Raw genomic sequence first — 27461 nt, forward strand, 5'->3', positions numbered from 1 at the left:
AACTGTGTGTGTGCAAAAAAGCAGAATATACATAGAAGTATAAAGATTACATGTTTGCATATTTACATGATAAAACTATGTGTGTGCAAAAAAGCAAAATATACATAGAGGTATAGACTATGTGCATGCATATTGACATTATTAAAAGTATGTGTGTGCAAAAAAGTAGAACATACACAGAAGTATAAAGACTATATGCATGCATACTGACATTATTAAAAGTACGTGTCCAAAAAAGCAGAATATATATAGAAGTATAAAGATTATGTGCATGTATATTGACATGATAAAACTATGTGTGTGCAAAAAAGCAAAATATACATAGAGGTATAGACTATGTGCATGCATACTGACATTAAAAATATGTGTCCAAAAAAGCAGAATATATATAGAAGTATAAAGACTATGTGCATGCATATTTACATGATAAAACTATGTGTGTGCAAAAAAGCAAAATATACATAGAGGTATAGATTATGTGCATGCATATTGACATTATTAAAAATATGTGTCCAAAAAAGCAGAATATATATAGAAGTATAAAGACTATGTGCATGCATATTTACATGATAAAACTATGTGTGTGCAAAAAAAGTAGACTATACATAGAAGTATAAAGACTATTTGCATGCATATTTACATTACTAAACACACTATGTGTGTAAAAATAAACAGAATATACATAGATGTATAGATTATATGCTTGCATATTGACAACATCATTAATTAAAACAATATTAATGTGAATTAGTTGTTAATGTACTGTTGATTAGTCATGTATAACTTAAGTTTTTTTCTCAGTGATAATAAAATATGTGTGTGTGTGGTGGGGTGGCTGGGATAGTACGTAAAGAAAAAAAGAGAGGGGGGGGGGTGTACGTAGCTACGTCACACGCCGCGTTGGCTCGCAAAAGGTGGTGAAAAGTTTTCAGCCCCCCCCCCTCCCCTGTATGTTTTTGTTGGGGGAAAAGTTGTTGGTAGTTAGGTCGTGTGAATGTAGCGTGTCCGTCGTTTTTCGCCCCTCGGTAACAGGCGGAATGCGAGTTTGTACCGTTTTAAACCCGGAGAGCGAGCTTTAGAGCGGCGGTTAACGCTTTAACGTCCTCCGGCTCGGGCTGAAAAAAATCTCAGTGGCCATCATCGTTTCACCTCTGCCGTCTCGTTAGCCACCTAGCTAGCTCCGCCGCCAGCCCGAGCTATACCCAACAAAGTTAACGCTACCTCGCCTCACTTGTGTGTTTCTTGTGGTAACTTCCAGCTTTTTTTTTATAAGGGTTGGTGGGGGAAAAAAGCAACCGTTGAGATGGCGGAAACCAAAATAATTTATCATATCGACGAAGAAGAGACGCCGTATTTGGTGAAGATACCCATTGCTGCCGAAAATATCACTTTGCTGGATTTTAAACAAGTCTTGAACAAGCCAAACTACAAATTCTTCTTCAAGTCTATGGATCAGGACTTCGGGTGAGTTGCTGCTGCTTTTTTTCTTCTTGTTACTTAGCAGAAAAGAAGAGCTTATGTGGTTTGCATGCAAAATGAGGAGTGATACAAAAAAAAGTTGTAGGTAGTAAGAGTAAAGATGCAAGATAAATGTTGCTAAAAAAGTTAGCAAGCAAACCTTTTTAATGTGCTGTTATGTAGAGAATGGGTGAGCCTTGACTTAGCATAAGTTAACACTGAGCAAAAATGCGTGTTGACTTTGAGAAAAAGCTATATTTAATGAAAAGTTGGGCCTGTTTGCGTGTCAAAAAGTCACGCAATCCTATCTTGTGACCGATATTTGTCACAGGGGATGTTAGAGGGGAGAATAAACTTGAATGAAGCCAGCTAGTTAGCTCGCCATTCACAGAGCACATCCCTAATCAGAAACTGCACTAGATTTAAAAAAGAAAATCCAAGTGGCTCTATAAATAAATACTAAGTGTTACGTAGGCTGGGGGACATTTCTCAGAAAACATCATCATTACAATGGGAGGCATTCCCTGTCCCTGCTGCTTTTCTTTACCCCTAATCCTCATCCCTCCCACCCTGCTTGAGTCCATCATCTTGTGAAATCCTCGCCTTTTCTTTCTTTAGGGACTGAAGCCAGGGTTTTGTCTCCCCTCTTTAACACTTTGGCCTGCCAGCCATCCTTTCATTCCCTGGCTTCCTCCCTTCCTCTCCCCTTTTCTCCTAACCCCACTCCTCCAGAGAGAGGGAGAGAGCTGTCTCCTCTCCTCTATCAATTAATCTTTTTCTCTGTGTGTGTATATGTGTGTGTGTGTATGTGTATATATATGTGTGTGTGTGGCTGTTGTTCGTTTTCCTGCAGAGGAATGCATGTTTGTGGTTTATTCACCCAGTGAGACCCTTAGGGCTTCTGTTAAAAGCATTGTAGTCTTGGATGGGTATTGAGTGAGGCGCTGGGCTATTTGCCTCTTTTTCCTCTTTGGATGGCACCGTCGGAGCCCGTGCCAGAGGAGCTGCAGTATCTGCTAGGTTTGGTTTTAATTTTTGGTTTGGGCATTTTTTTTTTTGTCGGATGGCTAAAGTAAGTGTGTATGTGTTCTTCCTCTCATACACATATCAAGAGCCTGACTCTGCAAAAAGTTGCTGACTTGCCTGAAACTGGACTTGTGTCATGATTCTTATCTGATTGTTTTTTTTTTAATCATTTTTATTTTATTTATAGACTACTTAACTATAAATCTGCAACCAAAATTAACCTTAACAATGTAAATAAACGTTACAGTAAGCTCAAACCTATTTTTAAATCATTGCAAAAACTTTGTATTAGTTTTCATTCAACTCCTGAACTTACGATTAGATCTTTCACTCGGATACCTGAGCTCACCTGAGAGGCTGCGGCTCACCTGTCTGTGTGTCTCTGTGCCGCTCAGGATGCTGCTGACAGTCACAAACAGAGCAGTTGAACAAGCTGTGGCTAATTTAGCCTATAAATAATGTTCATGTCTTAATGACACATGTGCAATAATAACTCTACTTTTGATCCACTCATAGAAAAGTGGAGAGATGGCGTTAAATAGTAAATATTTCTCCCGCTAATTTCAAAGATTAATGTTTGGATTGACTACAGATCATTCTTGTTAAATAAGCTCACTTTGGTTCTTCTTTAAAAAGGATCACATATCTTAATTTGCTTTTGGGAGGAATTTGCACCAAAAGTAATAAAGTTGTTTAATTGGACAGCATGTCAAATTAGCTAACAACACATAACGCCTGAAATTAAATATAATATCAAATGACATTAGTTTTGTTCACTGAAGTTTTTCAATTCTGTGATGTTTGGAGCTTTAAAACTATAAATGCAAACCTGCTTCAGATTCTCCACCTCACCCACTCCACTACTGCTGCTTGAAGTTGAGGGTTGCCAGATCATCCCCATATCCTGCTCTTTCACTCTTTATCATGATAGCGCACTTTTTTTTTTTGCAGAAAACAGACAAACCTGGCAACTCTGCAGAGATCTTATCGTTAACATTACATGGAGTTACAGCGGACAGGTTGTTTGAGATTGGTAAAAATATTGGAATATTATAGCAATACCTTGATATTGGAAGGGACATGTCCTGACCGTCCATGACTCCAACACCTAAATGAAATGGCTTTTCATCCGGCTGTGACAGCTCAGATGCAGATCATTTGAATATTAATACAGCAACATCAATAACTGGGTTGAATAGATTGTTTTTTGAGAAAATCTGTGATAATTGCCCTCGTAAATACTTGAATTCTGACTTTTGGGGTGTATGAATCATAAGTTTAGTAATCATTTTCTTAATCTATGAAAAAAAAGCAGTTGTGTTAATTTATTTATCCTCGTAGCCATTTATTAGGTGAAAATGCAGTTTCCCAGAATGTGGTGAGCGTCTTATTTTTCCACACAGTACGCCTTTTGTAAGTGATGTTACGACATCCCTTCGGGGTACGTAAAATTATGTTTATTTTACTCTGCTATGTTCATTTATTTACCAGGGTGAACACACATTAAAATGATGTATGTCAGACTTTGCCTGAAGGCAAAAAGAAAAAGAAGGCGAGAGAAAAGAAACAAACAAAACACAAAAAGCAGACAAAACAACATCAAAACACGTGCAAGAGAATACAGCATAAACACGCCGTCCGCCATCTTTCTGACAGTTCATAGACTCAGCTAATAACCAGTTTATAACAAAAACAGGCAGATTAGAGCTGCCACGATCGACAGAAAATTACTCAGCAACTGTTTTGATAATCAATTAATCATTTTGGACATTTCTTAAGCGTTTGTTGTTTTCAACTTCTTAAACATGAGGATTTCATGCTTTTCTTAGTCATATATGATTATAAACTGAATATCTTTTGTTTTTTGGACTGTTGGTCGGACAAAACAAGATATCTGAAGACGTCACCTTTGACTCTGGAAAATTGTAACTGTCATGTTTTATAGACAAAACGATTAATAGAGGAAATGATCTGCAGATTAACCGATAATGAAAACGATCGTTAGTTGCAGCCCTACAATAGATAATGAAAATAAATTGTTGCCACCTTAAATTGGACATGACATGTCTGTAGCCTCTATTGCATACAATTTATTTAACTTTTTTAAATCAAGTTATTTGTTTGTACCAGTAGATAGCCATTATCACTGTTATCAATGTAAATAGACTAAATATTAAAAACACTTCTCAGTGTAATGATGTAAAGTTTAACAGCAACACAAGCACAGCTTCAAAAAATGACCATAAAGTTGAATTTACACCTCTGCGAAACAGTTTAATCAAAAACGGAACATTATAACCGTCATGAAGGAAGGATTTATCGCAGCGCAGTTGTATCAGACTGCATTAGTTTTACAGGCAACTGAGAGTGTACACTTAAAACTGTGAAAAGCTATTATTATGGCCAGAGTAATATTTGTAGAGCTCCACTTTATACCCTGTAATGGTCCCCATCAATTATTTTAACTTGACTAGCCTCACCACAATCACCAGTGTAATTTCCAAGTTTTCTGTCAAATTAGGAGCTTGTCCCTGTTTAACTGGACAGAGCGTGATTACATTTAGACCCTTGTGTGCTTGTAAGTGAGCGCACAATGTTCGTGTTTTTCCAAAGGCAAAAAAAAAAAAAAAAAGTCCTCATCTTAAAAGAGCCACCCACGCCAAACTCTCTCAGCAGCGTGTGGGAAGTCTTTCAAAGAGAATTTTGCAGAAAAACTCCAATTTTTTAAGTTAAATTACGCCGCCTGGCATCACACTCTCTCATTTCAATATCTCCAACTGAGTTCAGATGAAAAATTTCAAACATAGCTCCGAGTCAGCTGTCCAATCAAAGCAGGGACATTTTTTTCCCCCCTCTCCGACCCAGGAGAGGAGTGTGTAATAGTGTGTGTTTTCATTTGTTCTGGTACAAGGCCAGCTGTCGACCAGAGCTGTGTGTGTGGCAGTGGGGGAGATCCGTGGAGCAGAGCAGACCAGGGCTGGCGCTGGGAACCTGGGGCTGGACGGAGGCCATTTGCTGGGGTGTCTGGGGCAGGCTGAGCTCTTAACTAACTTATTTCACCGTCCTCCTGGAACCGTCCTGAATTCAAAATCTCTGTTTTTCTACTTTATCATTGGTTAAAATCATTCAAAGTGACCTTTAACTTAAATAAACATCATACAAATGATTAGAGCTTTTTATTTAAAGTCATCTGAAAAGATTAGATTAGAGATTAGAGGTAAACCACTAAAAAAAGGAAAGCGAGGAAACGGATGAAATAAAAGCTGCTTTCAAAGTGCAGAAATTTTTTAACTGTGGTAATTATAATGCATAAAGTAGATCCTGATAACACATTTTAATGGTCCTCTCTGTCTACAGACGTCTCGCTCCTTCGTCATTTTGATAAACCCACATCTCATGTACTGTTTCATCATACTGATGTAGCTTTGACTTCTTAGCTAACTTAACAATACTAACACATTAATACACAGTAATGTGGAGTGCTGCCACATTGAGACGTATGCTAATATGCTAAATGTGATTAGCACCACAATTTTACAAACGACATGAAATTAACAGTATTGAAAATGCACACACGTGCATTTACCTTCTGTAGATTTTAGGCTGTGGGGAGACATGTAGCGACGTCTTGGGTCTAGCTAATGTTACTTACCGTATTTCTTCTAATAGTGGGCAGTAGTCAGTTAAAAGCCAGTTCAGAGTAGATAAACTCCTGGTGCCTGTTACATAATGTGCATCCCAGTTAAGTATAAATAGTTACCTGAATATAACTCCAGTTCTATGCGTACATGCGTAGCCCTCTGGCTTACTGTCACAGAGAGGTGAGGGGGACAGAGGAGTCGCAATATTGTTTTAATAAGGGGATAATGGTGCATATTTTAATAATGATGGCAACGACACCACATGAGCATGGGTAACCAGGGTAACTTGACTAAGCTGGCGAGCATACATCCATGAGCATGCTACAGCTAAGTGGTGCACTGCCAAAACAAGGGATGCACGATAATATTGTCACGTCATCGATATCAGCCGATAAAAGGCTTGAAAATGAAATCTTGGCATCGGCCCAAAATAAATATTTTTGCCTATATGACAGGCTGATTCATTGCCTTCTCCTCCGCTTACTGACTGTGCTTCACCCTGACGGTCCCGGTGTTTCCTCCACAGGCTCCACTTCACTCAGCTGCCCCACAGAACTACTGCTTCCTCCCACTTTAACCTCAATAACAAACCAGGGCTCAGTGCTCCGGTTTGATCCACACGGAGAGCCGGGGCTAGCTGGGGGGCTAGGGGAGGCTAACTGGCTGTGCTTCCCTCCGACCATGCTGCGGAGGGAAGCCCTTTTGGCCCTTTTGGGATTACCCGTCCCTTTTGGGCTGTCCTTAAGCTGGAGCCGCGGTCTGGGAGGTGTCCACAGGGAGAAGAAAGGAGAGAGAAGAGTGGGATGGTGTTGGCTTGGAGTTACTGGATAGTCTGGTGTGTACATGTGCTGGTAGGAGGGGGGGGAAAGGCAGTTTTTGTAAGATGAATTGTTAGAAAGGAGATGCTGTGTTGGGTGAAAGGAATTAAATGGAAGTTGGAAAAAACTTCAGGTTTTAGAAACACAACTCAGCATATTTCAGGGCTGTTTGTGCATTATTCGAGGCATTTTAGAGTGTGTGTGAGATGACTCTTGACTGTGGTCACTTGTTTGTTTGTAGGGCCAAGGAATGAAGACAATTACAGTCTCAGGAGAAGAATGTTGCATCTGTTCATCTGCTTTCTGGTCCCCGCAGAGTTAAATAAATGAGATATGGGAAACATTCATTTGTTAACTAACATTCGGTAGCCACACACACACACACACACACGTCTCTCACAAGCTAAGGCTTCCTGCAACAGTTCCCCGCCAGTGCCCACAATAATCTGGCTGTATGCTAACACTCGCCCACAAAACCAGCTCTCAACAGCTGCTTACGAAAGCCCAGTGGAGCCTGACCAAGTCTCGCACACATAAGAGGAGGCACATTGGCAGATAAAGCTGGGAAAAAACTAAGGAGTTGGAGCACTCAAGTGTCCTCTATGTAGCACTTGTGCCCAGCCCCTGTCCCAGTAAACTACTGTAATAATAACATAGCGGTAGGCTGCTGGAGGGAAATTACACAGCTGAAGCCGAATGTTTGCCTTTCTGACAATCATGGAGGAAGAGTACGGAGGAGGGAAGAGCGGCCAGACAGATGTGTTGCCTCGAAAGAGCTTTGGACATGTGGACATCAGGCTTTAGTAGTGGCTGTTACGGAAAGGTTACTGTTGTTTTGTGTATTGGATTTTCATGCATATTTAGTCGACCTGCCTGTTCAATTTACAGGGAGGCACAAAAACAGTAAGATTGTGTGTACTTAAGCTCATCGCTGTGACAGAAGAAATTCCATAGCGTCTCTCGCTCGCTGGAGGAAGTAAATCGGGATTGTTTGTTCTTTTTGCTCTGAAATCAGCTGTGCTGATTCACGGCTTCATGGCTCGGGTGGTATTTTGTTAATAAGATTAGATCCGAGTATAATCCCAGTAATACAATATTACTTCCATTAGTAGTGAAATTTGTACTGATGAAGGGAAACTGAAGCCTAATGACTGGATGGTTGCTTTTAATGGACAGATAATCACTACAACACTGCAAACAGTGTCTGAAATTTGACTTTTTTTTCATTTTGCCAAAGGGAGTGGAAGATGGAAAAACATCCGCCGGCCATTTATTTACTAGCCAAAATAGTAAATTGCCTTTTTGTGTCACATATACATTAAAGGTTGGCTTATTCCTTGTAAATCTCGCCACATAATAGTTATTTAATTAACGGTAGCTAGCAGCAGACCAGTGGCAAGTGACAGTTTAGCGGAGAGCTGCGACGTCGTGTAGCCGATGTCCCGTAGCGTAAACAGTCCCGCCAAACAAGGAGCGCTCGAGACGTTCTGTGGCCGGCGCTCCTTCGCCTCACACCGTCTCGAGCGCTCCTACAGTTTCACAGCACTGTTCAGAGGCGCATAAAAAAAACACCTGCACCGTGTGTGTTTCCTCCGAGCTATCATGCCAGATATTTTATTACACGACTATTTTGGTACAAACATTTACCCATCAGTGTGGCAGATAGCTCTATAATATATACCTGCATGTGTGTTAAAGACTTATTTTCACAAAATACAACAAATAAGATATAAATAACATGGGGAAACAGGCACAAATAAGGAAAAATGGCAATATATACTAGAGTTGAGAACCGAGAACTGGTGCCAAATTAGAACCAATTCAAAATTCCGGTTCTGCGTATCAGTTCCTTAACGTGATAACTCTTTATTTATACAAGGCTATATATCTGCAAAGATGTGGCTATCTGCAAGGACCTGCCTACGACATGCATCAATGCATCAGAGTGTTGATTTGTTTAGATACGAGCATGCATGGCTAACGTCACATCAGTAGTGAAAGATGGACCGCGGCAGCACGGCGTTGATCTAAAAGAATGTCCAGTGTTTGATGTCTTGTGGTATCCTCTCGCCCAGAGTGCGTATCAGCCAGCGCTAGCACCTCCTGTAGAGCTAAAGATACCAGGCCATGAAAACACCGTGTATGCATGTACTGTATTACTGCTGTACTCCACAGCTGCGTTCAGACTGGAAACAGTCTTGTGTAAACCAATACTCGGGGCTGTGTCGGTGTGTGTGTGTGTGTTGTTTTAAGTGCCGGTAAAGACAATGAAATGTAATCCAGCAAGTCCGGTTGGAGTAAAAGATTATTGCGTTTAAAGGCTGATCAGAAAAACACAGCACAGCGGTTTATAATAATCACAGACTGGATTTTACAACTCTGGAAAGTTATCACGCTTGCCTGTTTGTTAGTGCACACATGTGGAACGCGTCTGTGTCCGCGGACCTCCGACAAAAGTATGTATGGAACCGCGTCCGCATGCGAGTCCACAGCTGTCCGGCATGAAACGGCCTGTACAGTGACAGCACACTATGTCATCGAGGGAAAGATGAAACAGAAATTACTCAAAACAAAAGCAGAATGTTCAGTTAAAAAGACTTTGAAATTACTTTTTTTAATGAAACAATATGAGTAAACACTCAAAAGAATAAAAATATTTTTGTTATCTAAACATTGAATTTTTTTTTACCATATTGGGATTAAAACTAGGAATCAATAAGCAGAATCGATAGAATTCAAACGACACCCAACCCTGATATATAAAGTGAGATGATTAGAGCTGCAACTAACAATTGTTTTTATTATTGATTGTATCTGTTGATTATTGTCTCAATTTCTCAATCAATTAATTGTTTAGACTATGAAATGACTAACAGTATAAAATGTTAAGATATTCATTAAACTGTTATATATGAAAAAGAAAAACAGCAAATCTTCACATTTGGCTTTTCTTTTTCTTGACAGAAAACGTTGAACCGATTAATTGTTGCTGCTCTAGAGATGATAGAAATGTGTCTTAATACACTGAATGAACCAAAACCTGAAACTTCTCATACTGTGAAAGTATAGGCCTATATGAAAATGACATACTGGTGATGTACAGACGGGTGACAAATGAAAGGAAAACCAACATAAAGTGTCTTTAGTAAAGTGTTGAACAGCTTCAACGCACCTTGGCGTTGACTGTCTGAACTCGACTGGAGGGATGAACACTATTCTTCCAAAAGATATTCCCTCATTTGGTGTTTTGTTCCCTCTAAAGGGACAAGCGGACTCAAACCATGCCAGCAAAATGCCCCCCACAGCATAACAGAGCCACCAGATCCCCTCACTGTAGGGGTCAAACATTCAGGCCTGTACTGATCTCTTGGTGAACGCCACATATGCACTGGTGAAGGATGACTCATCTGACCATATCACTTTTTTTTCCACATCTCTGTAGACCAGTGTCTATAGTTTTTGCACCACTGAACTCTCTAATGTGCATTCATCTTTGTAATGAGAGGTTTATGCGCTGCCACCCTGCTATAACATCTCTCTCTATGTAATTGTCGACACACTGTTCTCGCCGACAGTCTGGTCACGTCTTGCGTTGACATTCTCAGTCACCTGAGGAAGAGTTGCTCTTCTGGTTTTCCTTACATATCACATTAATGCACAAGCATCACGGTCGTCAAATGTGCGCTGTCAACCACAACTTCCTACCCTATTTGCTGATGTCTTTCCCATAGATCTGTTGTTGTTCCTGTTGAAACACTAACCAGCTGAGCCGTCTTTGTGACTGAAGCTCCTGCCATCCATGCCCCGACAACAAACCCTCTTTCAAAGTCACTCACATGTTTTTCTCTCGTCATCTCGATACAAAATCAGAGTCAACTGGGCCTGCTCAGCATTTTTATACACGCCACAGAGTATTGCTTGTGCAGAGTTAGCCGCAGACCGATCAACAAAACACCTGGTGAAACGAGTAAAAAGGGAAATGGCAGGCGAACAAAAACAGCTTGTCAAAACATATTTGGGTAATTTATTTGAAATCAAGCTCAGCATTTGATTTATTTCAGCTGTGTTGTTGTCATAGCCGAATATATTTCATGTAACGTGTCAGTAATATAAACTATTTAAATCCATTGCAGTGTTTTTTTCTTTATGACTTGGCTAAAAGCTCTGGTGTAGTTTTCAACCCCCCATTCCTCCGTCCTGCTGTACCATCCAGTAGGGCTGAATGATATATATCATCTCAGCGTCGACATCGCAATGCGCGCATGTGCAATAGTCGCATTACAGGAAGTGCGACGTCAAGTAAGGCAAATTAACTTAAACGTGTCATGCTACAACTTTTTTGACGTGCTCTGGTGAAGGAGTGCACTTCATCAGTTCATCAAACAACCAAAGCAGGCCCCACTAGTCGCCTTAAAATGAGCGCTGCCTGCTTTGGTTGTTTGATAACTGATCGAGTGCACCTCTTCACCGAGCACATAGAGAACAGAGTCTGCGTATCATCTGCCTGTAATCATGCACACGATGCGGCTGCTGGTTCATGCCTCAATGTTAGTAGTATAGCTGTGAGCATGGCAGTGCAGTTTGTGCACAGTTTAGTGAATAAAGGCCATGACGACTCAAGACTCAAGCCAAGTTCCCGTGTCTGAATGTAGGGGGGTGATCGAGCGAAATCAACCTCTTCTGATGGAGCATAAATGAGCTACACCTGGTGCCCATTGGAACTTGACCAGGTTCACTTAAGGTGGACTGACCTTTAAGGTGGACCAGCTATTCTCATTTTTAGTAACAATCTCAGCTGCTCCTAAACAGAGAACGGAAAGAAATGTCTGGCTCCTGAATCTCTCCCGAGTCGCTCACCCCCCTCACCCCCCTCCCCCCCCTCCCCCTCAACCCCCATATCGTTCCAATATCATGCAGCTCTACCGTCCAGACAGCACATACCACGCTATAATGTTATGATGACAGAACAATTTATACCCCCTTAAGCCTCACTCTGTTTCTCTCTTTTTCAGGGTGGTGAAGGAAGAGATTTCCGATGACAGTGCCAAGCTGCCATGTTTCAACGGCAGAGTGGTGTCATGGGTAAGAAATAATAAACCTGCTGCATATTTATAATCAAACCGGGAGTGGGAGCTGTTCAGATTTCACTGGTAACCATTGCCCTAAATCCATAAATGACCCAGGTTTAATAATTTTCCTGTAAGGCTTCTCTGAAAATGTCAAAGATTTGGCTTTTATCTCAAAAGTCAGCCAACATTATTAGCCACAGGCTGTTTTCAGAAACCACTTTTCCTTTTCCTGTGCATTCCTTAAGACCCCCTCTGACTAATGAGTCTGTCTAACAAGCAGCAATAAAAGGAAGTAATTAAATTTCACATTTCACTTATTAACTTTAGCGTTATCGTATATCATGTTGCAACATCATAGGCTTCCCAGATCTAGTTTAGGCGTGTGCTTGGTGAGTTGTGGTGAAAAATATCTTAGAAATGATCTGTTGGAAAGAGTTGGAAACCTGAACCAGATTAACTGTCCTGCCAGGTTAAACAGGAGGAAACAGACTCAACAGATCTGAGTAAAATCTACTCGGGGCTTTAGCCGCAGACTGACTCACTATGGCCAATAACATGTTGACTAGCTTAGAGTGTAAAAATGTTGATCTTAGCATCCATTAAATCTCTCGTCTTGCCTTTTTGTAGTTTACTTTATTCCAGTAGAACATATCTCAAGAATTTTCTTAAAGGATATGGCAATTTTTAAAATTATCAACATATGCAGAGCAAAACCATCAATGAACTGATTCCTAATTTCAAGTGTTTGTATCCAGAGCCTGATATGTCGTATCATTCCGTGCTGTAGTCCTCCATTGTTGTCCAAAAACTATTAAAATCACATTAATGAGTCACACAGCTGCACTCAGTGACATGTTCCTTTGCCCCCGAAGATTGCAGTTACCATAGTTTGTTTAGAAACGACTCCAAAGTCTAATAACAGTGATAACATTTTCAGTCTCTGGAGAGTAGTTGCGTGTACGGCAGGCGCCACTGCGTATGTGCAGGAACGTGGTTCTGTTTACAGAGCTGTGCTAGCTTGTTGTGCTACATATTAGTTGGTCTTTTTTTTTAATTTTTTTTATTTTGAACATGTTAAAAAATAAAACATAAAAGCAAAACAAGAATAACAACCCCTTTCTCAACTACTCATCCATAAACTCATACAATTAATAAACAACCATGCCATTTCCTATACAAATATCCCAATTTCTAATATCACAAACTCTTGAAGGAACGTGTCACCAAGTGCAGCTGTGTGGCTCCTAGATGTGTTTTTAATAGTTTTTGGACAAGAACAGAGGTCTGCAGCACTGAGGAATACAAAATATCAGACTTTGGATCCACACATAATACTTGTAAGTAGATCAATCCATCGTTGGTTTTACTCATGAGATTTGTTGACAAAAAGAAAAATATTTTTAAAAATCGCCGGCCATATCCTTTAAATCAGTTGTTTTTTTGCCAAGAGAGCCAAGTGTGGTACATATATGACTCTACTATAGTCATCCATATTGTCCGTAGATCTATCCAGATCCAGATATGATGGCATCTTCGTTGGTTGCAATGAAGCAGATCCAGATCAAATAACTTGAGAGGAAAGATACATCTCACCCTGTTCCATAGTTTCTTATACTTGGTGTAAGAAAAAGCAAGGCTGGAGTCACTAAGTCACTGAACCGGTCTGTAAAAGTTTGCAGATACATGATATAATCTAACAAATCTGCACATTACAGTGATTATCATGACGACGGAACATGTGGAACCGAAAGGGCGTTCGGTTTTCTGAAGAAATTATGAAGAAAGCAAACGTTTCCCTCATTGTTAATCGAGTTTGCGAGCCACGAGCAGCATGGCATATTACCACTTACAATACAGCCGGCTTTCCAGGTACAGGTTTCATACTTTCCATTTCTCCAGACGGCCCCAGTCGTACCCCACCCTGCAGGTTACATTCGAACAGAGACAAAACATCGGGACTTGGCCCAGATAAGCAGGTTTGAGGCCGAAGCATCTGTTAAGTGCATAAGAATGAGGGAAGGCATTAAGGGGGGGGAACAAAGCGAGGATACCAGAGGGACTGATATGTGATCCGCGCGCCAAGATGGATGGAGGGATCCCAGAAGACGAGTGTTTCACAGTCGCATAGCCATTAGCGGGGAGGGAAGTGTAGGGAGTGACTCTGGGAAGAAGGGGGGGGGGGAGAAACGTCAGACTTTACAGGCTCCATTTGGTCGAATCATTCTGACAGAGGATGCGGAGCTTGTTTATCTGAATGTGAATGGAAAATAAAAAATGTATGTTCAGGCATTTGCAAGTATTCTGCAGTGATTTCTTAAATTTTTTAAACCAATAGGCCCACATATTTTTACCAGCTGCTCATAACTACATCACATTTCCCTTCTGTGTCTGTTTTTAACGGTGTAGGTAATTGGACGCTGAGTGGCATTCATCCTAATTGTTGATGTGTGTTACTGTGTGTGTGTGTGTGTGTGTGTGTGTGCGGGCACTTTTGTTATATAATGAAGAGAGACAGGTTAAGTGTAGGATAGCGTTTCAGTATGCCCTTGAGACGTCCATCTGAAAAGAGCTCAGTGTTTGTGTGTCAAAGTAATTGACATTTTACCCGTTTTTTTTTCCCTCCTCCACCTCTTTCCTCCATTCATTCCTCTCCTTTTCTCACCCTCTCTTCTCTCGATTTATACCACTTCATTCCTGTTTTGCACCAATCTCTCTCTACTTTTTTTTTTCTCCTCTCTCTGTCTTTTGTCTTGGATTCTTTCTCTCTTATTTTTTTTTCCTCCCCTTTTTTTTTATCAGTTGGTATCTTCAGACACTCCTGCAGCAGAGCCTCCGGTGGCAGTGGTCCCCCCTGTGGAAACATCTACCCAGCCTTCGCCCCCTCCGCCACCCCTACCACCCCCACCTGCAGAGAGGACCGGGGGCATCGGAGACTCGAGACCTCCGTCCTTCCAGTAAGCAAAGCACTTGTTTATGCTTGAAACATTTACTGCATATCTGCTGTAAGAGGATGGAAAAAAAGAGAAAACCTCACACATTTAACAAGAAGTTTAAAGCTCACACACTCGTGTTTGTCCCATAACCGTAATGCAGATACTGTATCTTTTCCTGAATATCTCATTTACTCCCAGTGTCACGTTACTACAAGAATAGCAAGAATACTACAGCTCATTTAAACCTGATCTTAGCTGGGGCCGCCCTTGTTATTTACAAGACCAGCTCTGGGAAAAGCTTCCAATACAGTGAACCTCAAGCTGGTGCTGTATGTAAAAGATCTGCTTTTAAAATGTTCTTACATAGAGTTTAAGTAGGTTTTTGGCATGAATGTATTAGTATATTTTCTTATTTTCTCATTTTAAAGCTGCATTAATCAGTATTTTATTTTAAGAAAGGATAAAATGACTGTAAAACAAAAGGAGACACTCGCAATAATGAAGCCACAGTGAATTATCACCCGACACTTCAGTCTCCCTCAGCTCTACAAAATCTTTTAGTCTCTTTCAGCTAATTGTTTAGGATTTCCTGCCCGCATTTTTACAGTTTGATTCACTCTCATCAACCTCACTTCCAGCTGTAACAAGCAGCTGTTTTCAGCTAAAATCTCTGATTAAACCTACTGTGCGCTTCCTGCCTCAGCACCGAGCAGCAGACAAACAAAGTTAGCAACTATCTGGTGAACACAGCGGAGCATTTAGCAGCTAAACAGCCACATATTTCCATCGAGAGTAGGTGAAGACAAGAACAGAGCTGAAAGGAGAATATCGGAATTAAATTAGAGGGAGGGACAGAAACATGACTCCAAATGGACGCTAATGTTTCTGTGTCATCTGGATGTGATACTGTTTGCTAACATCTTGGTCATTTCAGTTCTGTAAGGTAATAATATATCAAGACTGTAGCTTGCTCTGCTGCTGCTGCTGCTGCTGCTTTAATTCTGTAAGAAGGAACAAAATATGAGAGAGCCTGTTTCCATTCTTATCACACAGACTGTAATTTGTCCGAGGTTTAAGCAGGCAAATTGGTTTAAAAACTGTTAGCGTGAAAACACAAGAAAGTCTGGTCACAGACATGTTCAGAATGAAATAAATACCCTTTGAATAGCAATAGTTTTCCTTTATTCTTTACTGCTGTCTGTAGTATCCATGTTATCCTAATAAAATGTGAGAAAACCATTACAGTCATTTGAATAAGGCCTGTAGGGTCCAAAACAAACCTAAGTATCCTTCACTTAAACAACTTCTTACCATCGCTCTCAGTTCCTGAAGAAATACGTCGTCTGGAGCTCTTTAAGTTTGGTTTAGGGGTCAAACGGAGTTCACACCCATCAGTCCAACCTCCCATCATGCCTGCAGCGCCCTCATTCATTACTTATAATTGGACCTCGACCTTGTCTGATGGTGTGTTTGCATCCAGTTTCAAATTAAACAATTTCTTTTTTAGCTTTGCTTAATGTGCGGCTTGCAGCTGTTAGAGAATCGACCGCGTCAGTTTTTTCTTTCCATACTTCGTCCAGAGCTGGAACAACCCCCGTTGCTCATGCTGGAAAATTAGGGTCTCTTTTTTACTGTCTTATGAAAAGAAGTCTTCATGGGATATTTTTTCTCTTGTCTAGACGTAAAGTAAGCGTAGGATTGCACCCAGAATGATGGATTTGCTCGAACGGATCAAACATTTTTAGCGTTACTTCCTTCTGGTCCCTGCGCTAAGTGGCTTTATCTTCCTGGTCATCTTCTGAAGCTGTGTGTATTTTTGGACAACCCAAAAGGTTTTATGTCATCAGATATTGTCCATGAAGACTTATGCAGATGAAGGTTTGAGTTTCAGACTCAAAACCTCAATTGAAGTGTGACTGAATCATATTGTTTTACCCAATAAAACTGAGCATTGAAGCATTTACAGCCACACACACACCAGCTAATCCTGTATAAAGACATCACAGCTGAAAATGTTTAGTTGCCAAACAATCAAAGTGACTGACCAGACTAGATTGAGGTAACGATTTTGGTACAACTGAATCATTTGAATGCATTAAAATTGCGTTAAGATGATTACTTTACAATGTCCCTTAAGTCATAAAAAATATTATTAGCAATATCTGGAAAAATAGCTACACTTAGACCTTTGGAAAAATGGTTATATTGGATTAGTTAAATAAAATTTAAGTTCAGTCATGCTCTAATTCCAGCTGTGATCTCGCTTCTTCTTTTCCAGCCCCAACGCTACAGGCAGTGTGGAGACCTTGGATGACCAGACCGAAACCGAGTCTGTGGTTTCCTTCAGGAGAGAGAGACCACGGCACAGAGAGAGCATGGAGCAACACGGTGAGAAACATAACTCTGCTACGACGGCGCGCTATCAAGATTTGGCACGCCTCCATCTCCCAAACAGTGAATAGATCGTGATATAATCGAGGAATGACAAGAAGTGAGGCATGTTGGGGGGGGGGAGAAGAAGAAAAAAAAAAAAAAAAGCTTGACTTGAGCAAACATGAAAATTGAATGTGTTCCCTCTCGTGTCTGTGGCTTCTCCCCTCCCCCCCTGTGTCCCAGGGCCTCGCATAAACGGCCAGAGTCGGCTGGAGCGCCACCTGGCAGGATACGAGAGCTCCAGCACAGTGATGAGCAGCGAGCTAGAAACCACCAGCTTCTGCGACTCTGAGGACGACGACACCATGAGCAGGTAAGAAGTAGATAAACGGACCAGAGGGGAAGAGTTTAAAATGTCAGTTATCCAACCACAGCAGAGTTAAATAGCTGTCATGTAAAAGGTAAATAGAAGTCTATTGTTTTAAATCACTGTAAAGCAATCTCATCTTTTTAATTTTACACTATTTTGTGCTGTTTTTTTGTTTTACATATCACTTTATAAGCATAGTTTGCAGGATATCATCATCAACTTTTGATATTTTAATGTTTTTCCTCCACAGTGACTGTTTTGGCCTCTTCTCTCATTAAAAGATGCTAAGTGGTTTTAAATGTCTCCCTCAGCTGATCGTATATTTTTGGGGTTCCAGACACAAAATGCGACAGTAAAGAGGAGACTATTAAGGAGCCTGTTAAAGGTTTACGGCAGCATGTTTCTCTGCTGACCCGTCACCTCTTTCTGACCTTTTGAACTTGCAGGTTCAGCAGTGCAACAGAGCAGAGCACGGCCTCTAGGCTCCTAAAACGACACCGCCGACGCAGGAAACAGCGCCCTCCACGTCTGGAGAGGGTGTGTACATGACTTCTTTTGTGTGTTTTTTTTACTTTACATTTTCTTACGGTTCTTTGTTCTGACTGCTTATGTATTTGTGTGATTGCCCCCTGCTGGTCTTCACTGATTTAACATTGTTTGAGTATATTTGTAGGTAAATGTGTGTAATTTTGTTGTTTTCAACTCCAGGCTTCCTCCTTCAGCAGCGTGACAGACTCCACAATGTCCTTGAACATCATCACCGTCACTCTCAACATGGGTTTGTACCCTCCTGATGTGAACTCTGTCTGGGTTTTTTTTAATGAAATATTAAATACATTGCTTTGCCAAATATTACTGTAACACTGTACTCTTATTACTCCACAATACAGAGAAGTACAACTTCCTGGGCATCAGCATCGTGGGCCAGAGCAACGAAAGGGGGGATGGAGGCATCTACATCGGCTCCATCATGAAAGGAGGAGCTGTGGCTGCAGACGGGCGCATCGAACCTGGTGACATGCTGCTGCAGGTGAGGAGGGATAAAGGTTTAATCCTAAATCAAAGGGAGCACTTTCTTTTTCTTTCAAATGACTGTTTAGATGAATGTTTTGCTGCAGATATGCTGATGAAGCGTTTTCAGTTTCGAGAGATTCTCAGGTTCATTACAGGATCTTTTCTAGTGGATTGTCAGCTGAAGGTAACGCTTTATTTTACAGTTCCTTTAATCTTAGTTTCCTAGAAATTTGCTGGTATAAATTTAAAAAAAATTTCAGACATTTTACAAAAAGGGTGGCGCAATTTGGTACAAAAACATGGAAAAAAGTTGGTTTAGTTGGTAAATACTCATATTAGGGTTCATATGTTGCTGTTAATTAGATTCATAAATGACAGAAAATACTCAGTTTTCAGTATGTAGTTTTTTGTGTCAAACTACATGTTAGCATGTTAGATTCTTTCTTAAAAGCTATAATGAGCACATTTCCCAAATACTATCAAATTACAAATATCCTAAACATCAACTGTTACGCAGCAGCAAATTGTAGAAAAAATGTCCTGAAAATTAGAAGGGAAGTACAGAATCTATAAAATAAAGTGTTGATAGACACTTAGTCATTACAACTTAACATGTATGTTCGGTACAAAACTACACACAGAGTTGGGGTCTATTTAAGAATTGATAAGAATCTAATGTATTTAGATTTTTGCAAATTAACAACTACATATGAAGCCAAATATATTGAGTTTGTACTTCCAAACTAAACCAACTTGACACTTTTTTCTTCATTATTCTTATAATTTTCATCCCCTTTTTGTAAAATGTCCTAAAAATGAAAAGTTACATATCTGAAAATTACTCATAAAATTTCCAGGGAATTAGTGTAAAATCAAAGGACCTGTAAAATAAAGTGTTGGTTTAGTTGTAAAAATTTCTTTTCTGTGCTGAAATATACTGAACACTTTTGTTTAATATGTTTACAATTTTTTCACTATAACAAAATGAATGTCAAAGCCTAAACCTGGTTTAATACTTTAATACTCAACAAGGTGAACGACATCAACTTTGAGAATATGAGCAACGACGATGCAGTGCGGGTGCTGAGAGAGATTGTACACAAGCCAGGGTGAGTTGTTGTTGTTGTTATTCTCTCAGTCTGGATCAGATCAGATCAGATCAGATCAGACTGCAGTTTTTTTTTAGCTAACAGATCTTTTTGATCAGCAATAATGATTTCTCTCCTTCTGGTGTTTTCCAGACCCATCATCCTCACAGTGGCCAAGTGCTGGGACCCCTCTCCTCAGGGCTACTTCACTCTGCCGCGCAGTAAGTACCAGACTTCCAGCGTCTGGCTTTTTTTATTCCCTTGTCATTTTTATCTTTTAATGTGACGTCAGTGTCTGTAACAGTTTCCTTTTTTTTTCTCCACATGAGTAGACGAACCGATCCGACCCATCGACCCGGCGGCGTGGGTCAGCCACTCTGTGGCCATGACTGGGGCCTACCCTCCCTTCCCAGGCAGCTCCTCCCTCAGCACCATCACCTCCTCCTCCTCCGTCACCGAGACTGAACGTGAGAGTCTTTTTTTCAACGTCTCCGTAATTACCTCACCTTCCTCGTGCTCTATTCTTTATTTTCAGCCTCTCACAAAACTTTATTCATCCCCTGCTTCTAAACTCGCCCAGATTCTGTCAGCCGATATTCGAAGCCTGAATGACGTTCATTACTGTAAAGTATCTTTCCTGTTACAGCCTCCCTCCATCTATCTCTCCTAACGACATTGGCACAAGAATCATCTTTCACATCTGTCTTTCTGCTTTTGTTGCTGCTGTTATGTGATGTGACAAATGATGTCTCCTGCTTTCCTGCCTTTGATCTCCTCTTCCAAGTTCCCCTCCTTGCCTTCTTGTTTTTGACCCAGTTCTTCTTTCATCTGCCCGTCATTCTTTAATTCATCCTTGCATGTCTACAATTCTCCCTCTTCCGGTTTCCCTAAAGTGCTCTTCAATCTCTCTCTCTCTTTCTCTCTCCAGGTTTTGACGACTTCAGCTTATCACTACACTCCGATATGGCATCGGTTGCCAAGGCCATGGCCTCACCAGAGTCGGGCCTAGAGGTCCGGGACCGCATGTGGCTTAAAATCACCATCCCCAACGCGTTCCTCGGTAAGAAAAAAAGATGTGGAAACAAGGCAAAAAGAGCACATTAGTTTCATAAATGTCTCAGTGCCTCACAGGACCTTACAGGGCAGGCATTATGTTCCCAGAATTAAAACCGTGTGACTTGTGGGAGGGAGAAAAAAAAAAAACCCCTCAAAGTACTAACGTGAGTGCCTGTTCTGACTGAAAACATCTGTTAAATTGGAATCACCTGCAACTGAATCACAAGGACTAATTACATAAACAACATGTTTGTCCATTTTGTGCTTTTTGAAATGAAAAATTCGGGGGTTGTATCAGTTTCTGATTTCATTAGATCTTTTTTTTTTTTTTCCCAATTTGCATTTGATTGTTAATCATCTATAAATCCAGCACATCATCAGGCATTCAGAGCTGAACTGCTGAACTGCACTGATACTTTAAAATTACAGGCAGCCAGTATTCACTAATCCTCAAATGCCTAAAATCCAAACATAATGCACAGCCACAGGGGACGGACAAAATTACACCTTTCCCCTGCAGTAAATACCTTCCTTTTTTTTTTTTTTTTTGGGAGAATGTTGGTTTGTGGTCATTTTTGAGGCTGTAGTTTGTGTTGTAAAAATAATAATGCTGCCAAATTCCTCTTTGGCACAGCCTTTACTGACTCTTTATTGTCACAACATAATTAAAGCATTTAGTTGAAATCCTGTCACGGGAACAGTAGACTAACGGCGTCTTCACACCTGCCTTGTTTAGTTCGGTTGAATCGAAACCCTGGAGCCGTTTAACCCCTTTTGGGCAGGTGTGAACACAGCAAATCACACCTGGGTGCGGACCAAAACAACCAGACCGAGACCTTGTCGAAGGAGGTGGCGGTTTCGGCCCGGTTACAAATGAACTTTGGTATGGTTCGTTTGCGGTATGAACGTGATCTGACCTAGATTCGACCCAACTGCAGGAAGCATTGCACATTTTTTGGATTAAATCAGCTCCCGTAGCCAGCTGTGCTCTCTGTGTGTGTGTGTGTTTGTGTGTTTGTGTGTGTGGTATGCGCTCAATATGTGCTCCCTTTCTCCTCTTTTAGCCGACTGAAAGCAGCATGTCTTCTTTGCGTAACGTGAAGCAACACATTGTTCTCTAGACATCCCCTTGAAGTGCGTTCAAACGTGCCATTCTGCTCACATATTTTGGCGTGGTATACAGCCTAAACGATGACCGCAATTATGAAAAAATGCTGATGAAATTCTGCCAGTGGTCCATTCTGGATCCCGGAAGAAAAACAAATGTTCTTTTTTCTGCCCGCAAACCCCACGAGATTTCCGACCAGTGAACAGGGTGACATCTCCCACGTTGCATTTGTTGGTGCATTTTGGCTGGTTTGAAATGTTGCCATGTGAAAACCAAACCGAACCAAAGGGAAAACACAACAAAGTAGCAACTCTGATCAAAGCGAACGGACTATCAGTGTTAAAATGCCCTAAATGGCCTCTCAGTACATAGAAATAATGTTGTTTTAGCCACTTAAAAGACAGCTTTGGGTATTTGTGTTCCAAAACATTCATGCATGCTCCCATATTTTTAAACTGTGATTTAGGCCGTAGTCAGACCAAATCAGGCGTTGTGGTGCACCGCCGCAGGGTTTAGCAGAGATATGTGGGGGTGTGGGCGTGTTTATTTGCGCTCTAGAATGTAACCGCTATGAAACAATCAGAAAATAACGTTTTATTGATCTGATTCACCAGCTTTCTCGCCGCCACCGCTCCCTCTCTTCATTCACTCTCTAGCTCGCTCGACTGCAACAGCTTGCTGGTGCTCTCTCTCTTTTTCTCTCTTTTTACAAAAAAAAAAAATGAGAAGAGAAAAATGAGTCGGGAAGCTGACAGCAAAGTAGCTTTTAACGTCGTCAAGGAAGAGAAATGTCCTCCCCTCCTCCTAGTGACGTATTTGTACTCCCTCACGGCAGAGTTTACAGCTCTGATCGGTCTGATCGCTGGCCGTGATTGGCCACTGCAGCGTGACGTCGGTTTGCGTGGGAGGACTGGCCTGATTTGGTCTGGACACAGCCTTACACTGCTACTTCTTGATGATCAAAACACTCTAGATTAAGTCTAGTTGGACACAAATTATGTGTGTGTGGAATATTTATCGTATTTGTTGCTTGTGGAAGTTTCCTTCTGCTGTTGTAATTTCACTGTGTGTATAACTGCACACAGCACTGCGTACATACATTTAAAGACACATGTTCTTTATTTTAATTCTGATCTATATACCTGAAACTCAATCTACTACTACAGTTAAGACTTTTCATTGCCTTTGGGACGACTAAAGTTGCATCTTATCTTGTCTCTGTCATCCTCCCTCAGGCTCAGATGTCGTGGAGTGGCTTTTCCACCACATCGAGGGATTCCAGGACCGCCGTGAAGCCAGGAAGTACGCCAGCAACCTGCTGAAGGCCGGCTTCATTCGACACACCGTCAACAAGATCACCTTCTCCGAACAGTGCTACTACGTCTTCGGGGACTTAAGTGACTGCGAGAACTGTAAGTAACTGGCATAAACATCACAGGCCGACTCGAATGTTACGCTTAATAGCATTTGGCACACAGGCCTTTTGTGGACACACTGGTGGTTGTGTCGGCCCGAACATGTGATGTTTCAGTCATGGAAAAGAGTTTTATGACGTCCTGTCGCCGTGCAGCAGAATAACAACCAGCTATTGCATGTCTGTCCTCGATCATTCTCTCGGGTGCAGTCTGACTTTTCTGGTTTTATCTGCATGAAAAAAGATAAATGCGCTCATGTAAATGTGTAACAGGCGAAGACATACAGAGATAAAGTTGATTACGTGTAATGAGCCTATCTGTTAAAGATCTTGCTCAGTCGATCTCCACATCAGCCTCAAACGAGTTCCACAAACAACCTTGTCGTTCTCGTTCATCTCCTCCCTCTTATCTCCTACACAGACATGGCCAACCTCTCCCTGAATGACAATGATGGCTCCAGCGGGGCCTCGGACCAGGACACCTTGGCCCCACTGCCTCTCCCTGGGGCCTCTCCATGGCCCATGATGCACACCTTCCCCTATCAGCCTTACCCTACACATCCCTACTCCAGCCAGCCCCCTCCGTACCACGAGCTCACCAGCTACAGCTACACCCCCGGCAGCACCGGCAGTCAGCACAGTGAAGGTGAGCACAGACAGTGATTAGTGATTTCACTTTTCTTTCTTTGTACATGAAGTTCAGTTCACAAACTCATCATAAGGCGGACTACTCACCCTCTCTGGCTCTGGATGATGTCATCAGGATTATTAGCGAAAGATGCTGTTGAGTTGCATTATGGGAATTGTAGGATCCAGTGTTTTTGGAAAATCTGCATGTTGCTTCAGTTTTTCTATGAGACCTCCAACTTTTTGGAAGTGCAATACTAAATTTCTTGGGTACAACCTTTAAGGAAACTGTGACAAGCTGTGATGTTGGAAAATCAAACCCAGGAGAAATGTAGTTCTTGGTAGTTTCTTGCATTAAAAGACTGTTCAGCATCTTTAAAATATTCCTTCAAATCAGGCTACCAGGAATCTATTTTTGCTCAGCTCAACACAACACTTGAACCCCTTTAAACTTTTAGTGCATTGTTGATTGTTGCAGTACTTTCTTGCTGTTTATGGTATTTCTTATACACTTGTCTACTTCCAGTCGTTTCTTACTTGAATAATAAGTGTGAGTCACTGTCCTCTTAACGCTTGATTATCTTGCATCACTTGTAAGTCACTTTGGATAAAAGTGTCTGCCAAATAACAAAATATAAATGTAATAAAATGTAGTGCTATGCTATGAAAAGTCATATGAGTAAGGTGACTTATACTGTATGTGATTTGTAGTCATTTGGATAAAACATGCAAACTATTGGTGTGGACGAGAGCTGCAACAATTAGTCCTTTAATCAAATAGTTGCCAACTATTTAGATTTTTTTTTTTTTTTTTAAGACAAAAAAGTCAAAATTCTCTGATTCTGGCTTCTAAAATGTGAATATTTTCTTGTTTCTTTAGTCTTCTGTGATAGCAAACTGGATATCTTTGGGTTGTGAACAGTTGATCAGGACAGAAGGAGATGTTTGAGGATTGAAAATAGTCATTAGTTGCAGCGTTAGTATAGACGCTCACCTGTGATGCTGTTCTCTTTTAGGTGTGTGGTTCTTTGACTAAGCAGGATTGAAGCTTAACAGTATTTATCTAACGGCTTTGTGTTTCTGCCCCCAGGGAGCCGAAGCAGTGGATCAACAAGAAGCGAGGGTGAGCGACGCCGCAGCAGTAAAGGCCCCGGCAGCACCGTGGGCGGAGGAGAGAAATCCCCCTCCGGCGGGGGCGTAGAAGCCGGAGGGGCTGACTCTCGCTCCGGCAGCGGCAGCGAATCAGAATACTCCACCCGCAGCAGCCTGAGGCGTGGCCACGGTTCGGCCGCCCCCAGCGAGCACAGCCACGCCTCCTCCCAGCGCTCACATCATCACCGCATGGCCCAGCCACCCCACATGTCCCCCTACCCGCCAGGTATCCTGCCTTACAACCCCATGATGGTGATGATGGTACCCCAGCACCCACACCCGGCCATGGCGACCGCTCACGCTCTCCCTCACGCACAGCAGCTGGCCACAGCCCCCATGCACCCTGCTCTACCCCCGCCCCCTTCCTCCACTCCGGGGGGACCTCCCGGCGCACCGCCAACCCGTGACCTGGGCTCCGTACCCCCAGAGCTGACTGCATCGCGCCAGTCCTTCCACCTGGCCATGGGCAACCCCAGCGAGTTCTTTGTGGATGTCATGTAGTTTTTTTGTTTTTTTTTCTGTCTTGGTGTTGAGTGACCATTCATGTGAGGTTAGCGTACGGTTCCCACTTGTTTTGACGAGGATCTGGCGGTAGCTTTCTGAGCTCACAAGGGCCTATTGGATTGAGGGCACTTGTTACAAATTTGGTGAGAACAGGGTTAAACATTGGCAAAGAAAAATAAGATTCAAACACAATGTGGGAGACGGTCCCACTACACTACATGTGTCTACAAAGTCTAGTTTCTTCTATTCAAAGTCACTACATAACAGTCACTTTTTCAATCCACTTCTTTCTGATGTCAGCAGTGAGCAACTGCATCTAATACGTAATATGACCATAGTCATACTGTGTATTTGTTTATGTTTGGCTCTCGGCACTTCCACTCTGTAGGACAGTGCTTGTTCCAAACTGTACACCTCTTGTTTGTTTGTTTGTTTTTTTTATCAAAAAACAAACTGATGAGCTCTCTGGTTTTTGGTATACCCCAAAAACTGAAATACAATCTTTTTAGGAGGGGAAGCACATTCCCAAATCAGCTACTTGTCTCAGAGCTGTTCAAACACGGGAAAGCGCACAGACCATATTTTTTAAACACTAAAGGATGCACTGTGTACTTGAAAAGGATACAGTCCTGTACGTACACATCTGGATCATCAGCCAGATCCGTCTGCAGTACAGGAGCATATCGAGTGCCTTACTTTTTGCATTTTTTTTTTTTTTTTTTTTTAAGAGACATTTTCACACTCCAGGTACATGAAACAACACATCAGCATTGTCTGACAATGAACTTCTCTGTATATATCTACTACTCGTATATATATAAAAAAAAAAAAAATGCAAAAGTACCAGAACAGCAAGAAGCTCTAATGTGAAAAGAAAATAGGTCCAAATATTGTCAGGCAACTTGTGTTTAGTGATCACTGTCTAGGCCTAGTCGTCAAATAACTCTTAATTGTGAGGAGTACCATGGTTTTCGGTGTGGGACTGTAGAGGCTTAACGGTACAAGTAGGCGGAAAAAAAAAGAGAAGATGCTGAGAGCGGTACTTCTTGATTACATGCAGTGTCTATCTTAAGTAACTGTGATCCAAATGCCCCAGCTCCTCATGCTTATTTTTATGTTACTGACTTGCATTATTCACCCATTTCATTTTTTTTTTTTTTTTGTATGAGTGACTATATAAATCATGTATAACCGAACTACTAAGGTGCTAAATGAAGAGTCAACGTTTCAAAAAAAAAGAATGACATTGACAGTGTCGCATTGTTTGATTTCATATTGCCACCTTTGTTTGTGTATTTGAGAATAAATTTGATACTTACATACTGTTCCGACTTGATTATTTTAAAAATTCAGTTTTGTGAACATGAACTTTCTCACACAGATAGATAATCAAAATTGAAGTGTCATCAAGGTCCTTTGACATGCTTTGGCTCAGACTTTGTAGTAGATATTGTGTGTTGATCTTAATATACTGTAGATATCTGGGATTTGGGTTAGTATAGAAGATGTTGCAGGTCACAATTTTTCAAGTGTGCCTTAAAACAAGTTAGGTGTCCATATGAATACTGAAGGAGGTTTTGCTCTTTCTAATCATTCCTCCTGTTCATACTGGCTATTAAAAGATCCCCTTCAAATCCACAGTGTGTCCACAGAGTCATTTTGTGCCAAAATGCATTTAAAAGTTCATCTGAAGCTTATATGAGGCTTCATCAATCTGAGTTAGTCATATCAAGTGGATATCTGACACATTTACAGTGTATTTAGCATCAAATTCCCTCTTTGTGTTTTCCTGTTGAGCTGTGGTGAAAGA

General features: G+C 41.3%; 1 protein-coding gene across 2 annotated transcripts; it reads left to right on the plus strand.

Annotated features, from left to right (window-relative positions):
- The first annotated feature begins 904 nt into the window (after positions 1–904).
- dvl2 (dishevelled segment polarity protein 2) lies at positions 905–26969 on the plus strand. 2 transcript variants are annotated; one of them, XM_067579340.1, is made up of 15 exons: positions 905–1464; positions 11956–12025; positions 14812–14966; positions 17224–17333; positions 17562–17691; positions 18135–18225; positions 18397–18466; positions 18579–18718; positions 19735–19811; positions 19944–20011; positions 20120–20257; positions 20719–20850; positions 23190–23366; positions 23790–24014; positions 25086–26969. In XM_067579340.1, exons 1-15 carry the CDS (start codon positions 1304–1306, stop codon positions 25646–25648), a joined length of 2307 nt encoding a protein of 768 aa, XP_067435441.1. In that variant the 5' UTR covers positions 905–1303; the 3' UTR covers positions 25649–26969. The 2 variants fall into 2 exon arrangements, with proteins under 2 accessions (XP_067435441.1, XP_067435443.1); XM_067579342.1 differs by having other exon boundaries at positions 906–1464; positions 20123–20257.
- The last annotated feature ends 492 nt before the right edge of the window (positions 26970–27461 follow it).

This window comes from Thunnus thynnus, chromosome 22 (assembly GCF_963924715.1).
Source record: "Thunnus thynnus chromosome 22, fThuThy2.1, whole genome shotgun sequence".
NCBI classification, from domain to species: domain Eukaryota; kingdom Metazoa; phylum Chordata; class Actinopteri; order Scombriformes; family Scombridae; genus Thunnus; species Thunnus thynnus.

Bases quoted from the DNA above. Each gene is read 5' to 3' on its own strand.
- dvl2 (XM_067579340.1), top strand. From the start codon at position 1,304: ATGGCGGAAACCAAAATAATTTATCATATCGACGAAGAAGAGACGCCG. The intron at 18,719-19,734 runs GTGAGGAGGGAT...ATACTCAACAAG, and splicing joins CTGGTGACATGCTGCTGCAG to GTGAACGACATCAACTTTGA. The intron at 19,812-19,943 runs GTGAGTTGTTGT...GGTGTTTTCCAG, and splicing joins GAGATTGTACACAAGCCAGG to ACCCATCATCCTCACAGTGG.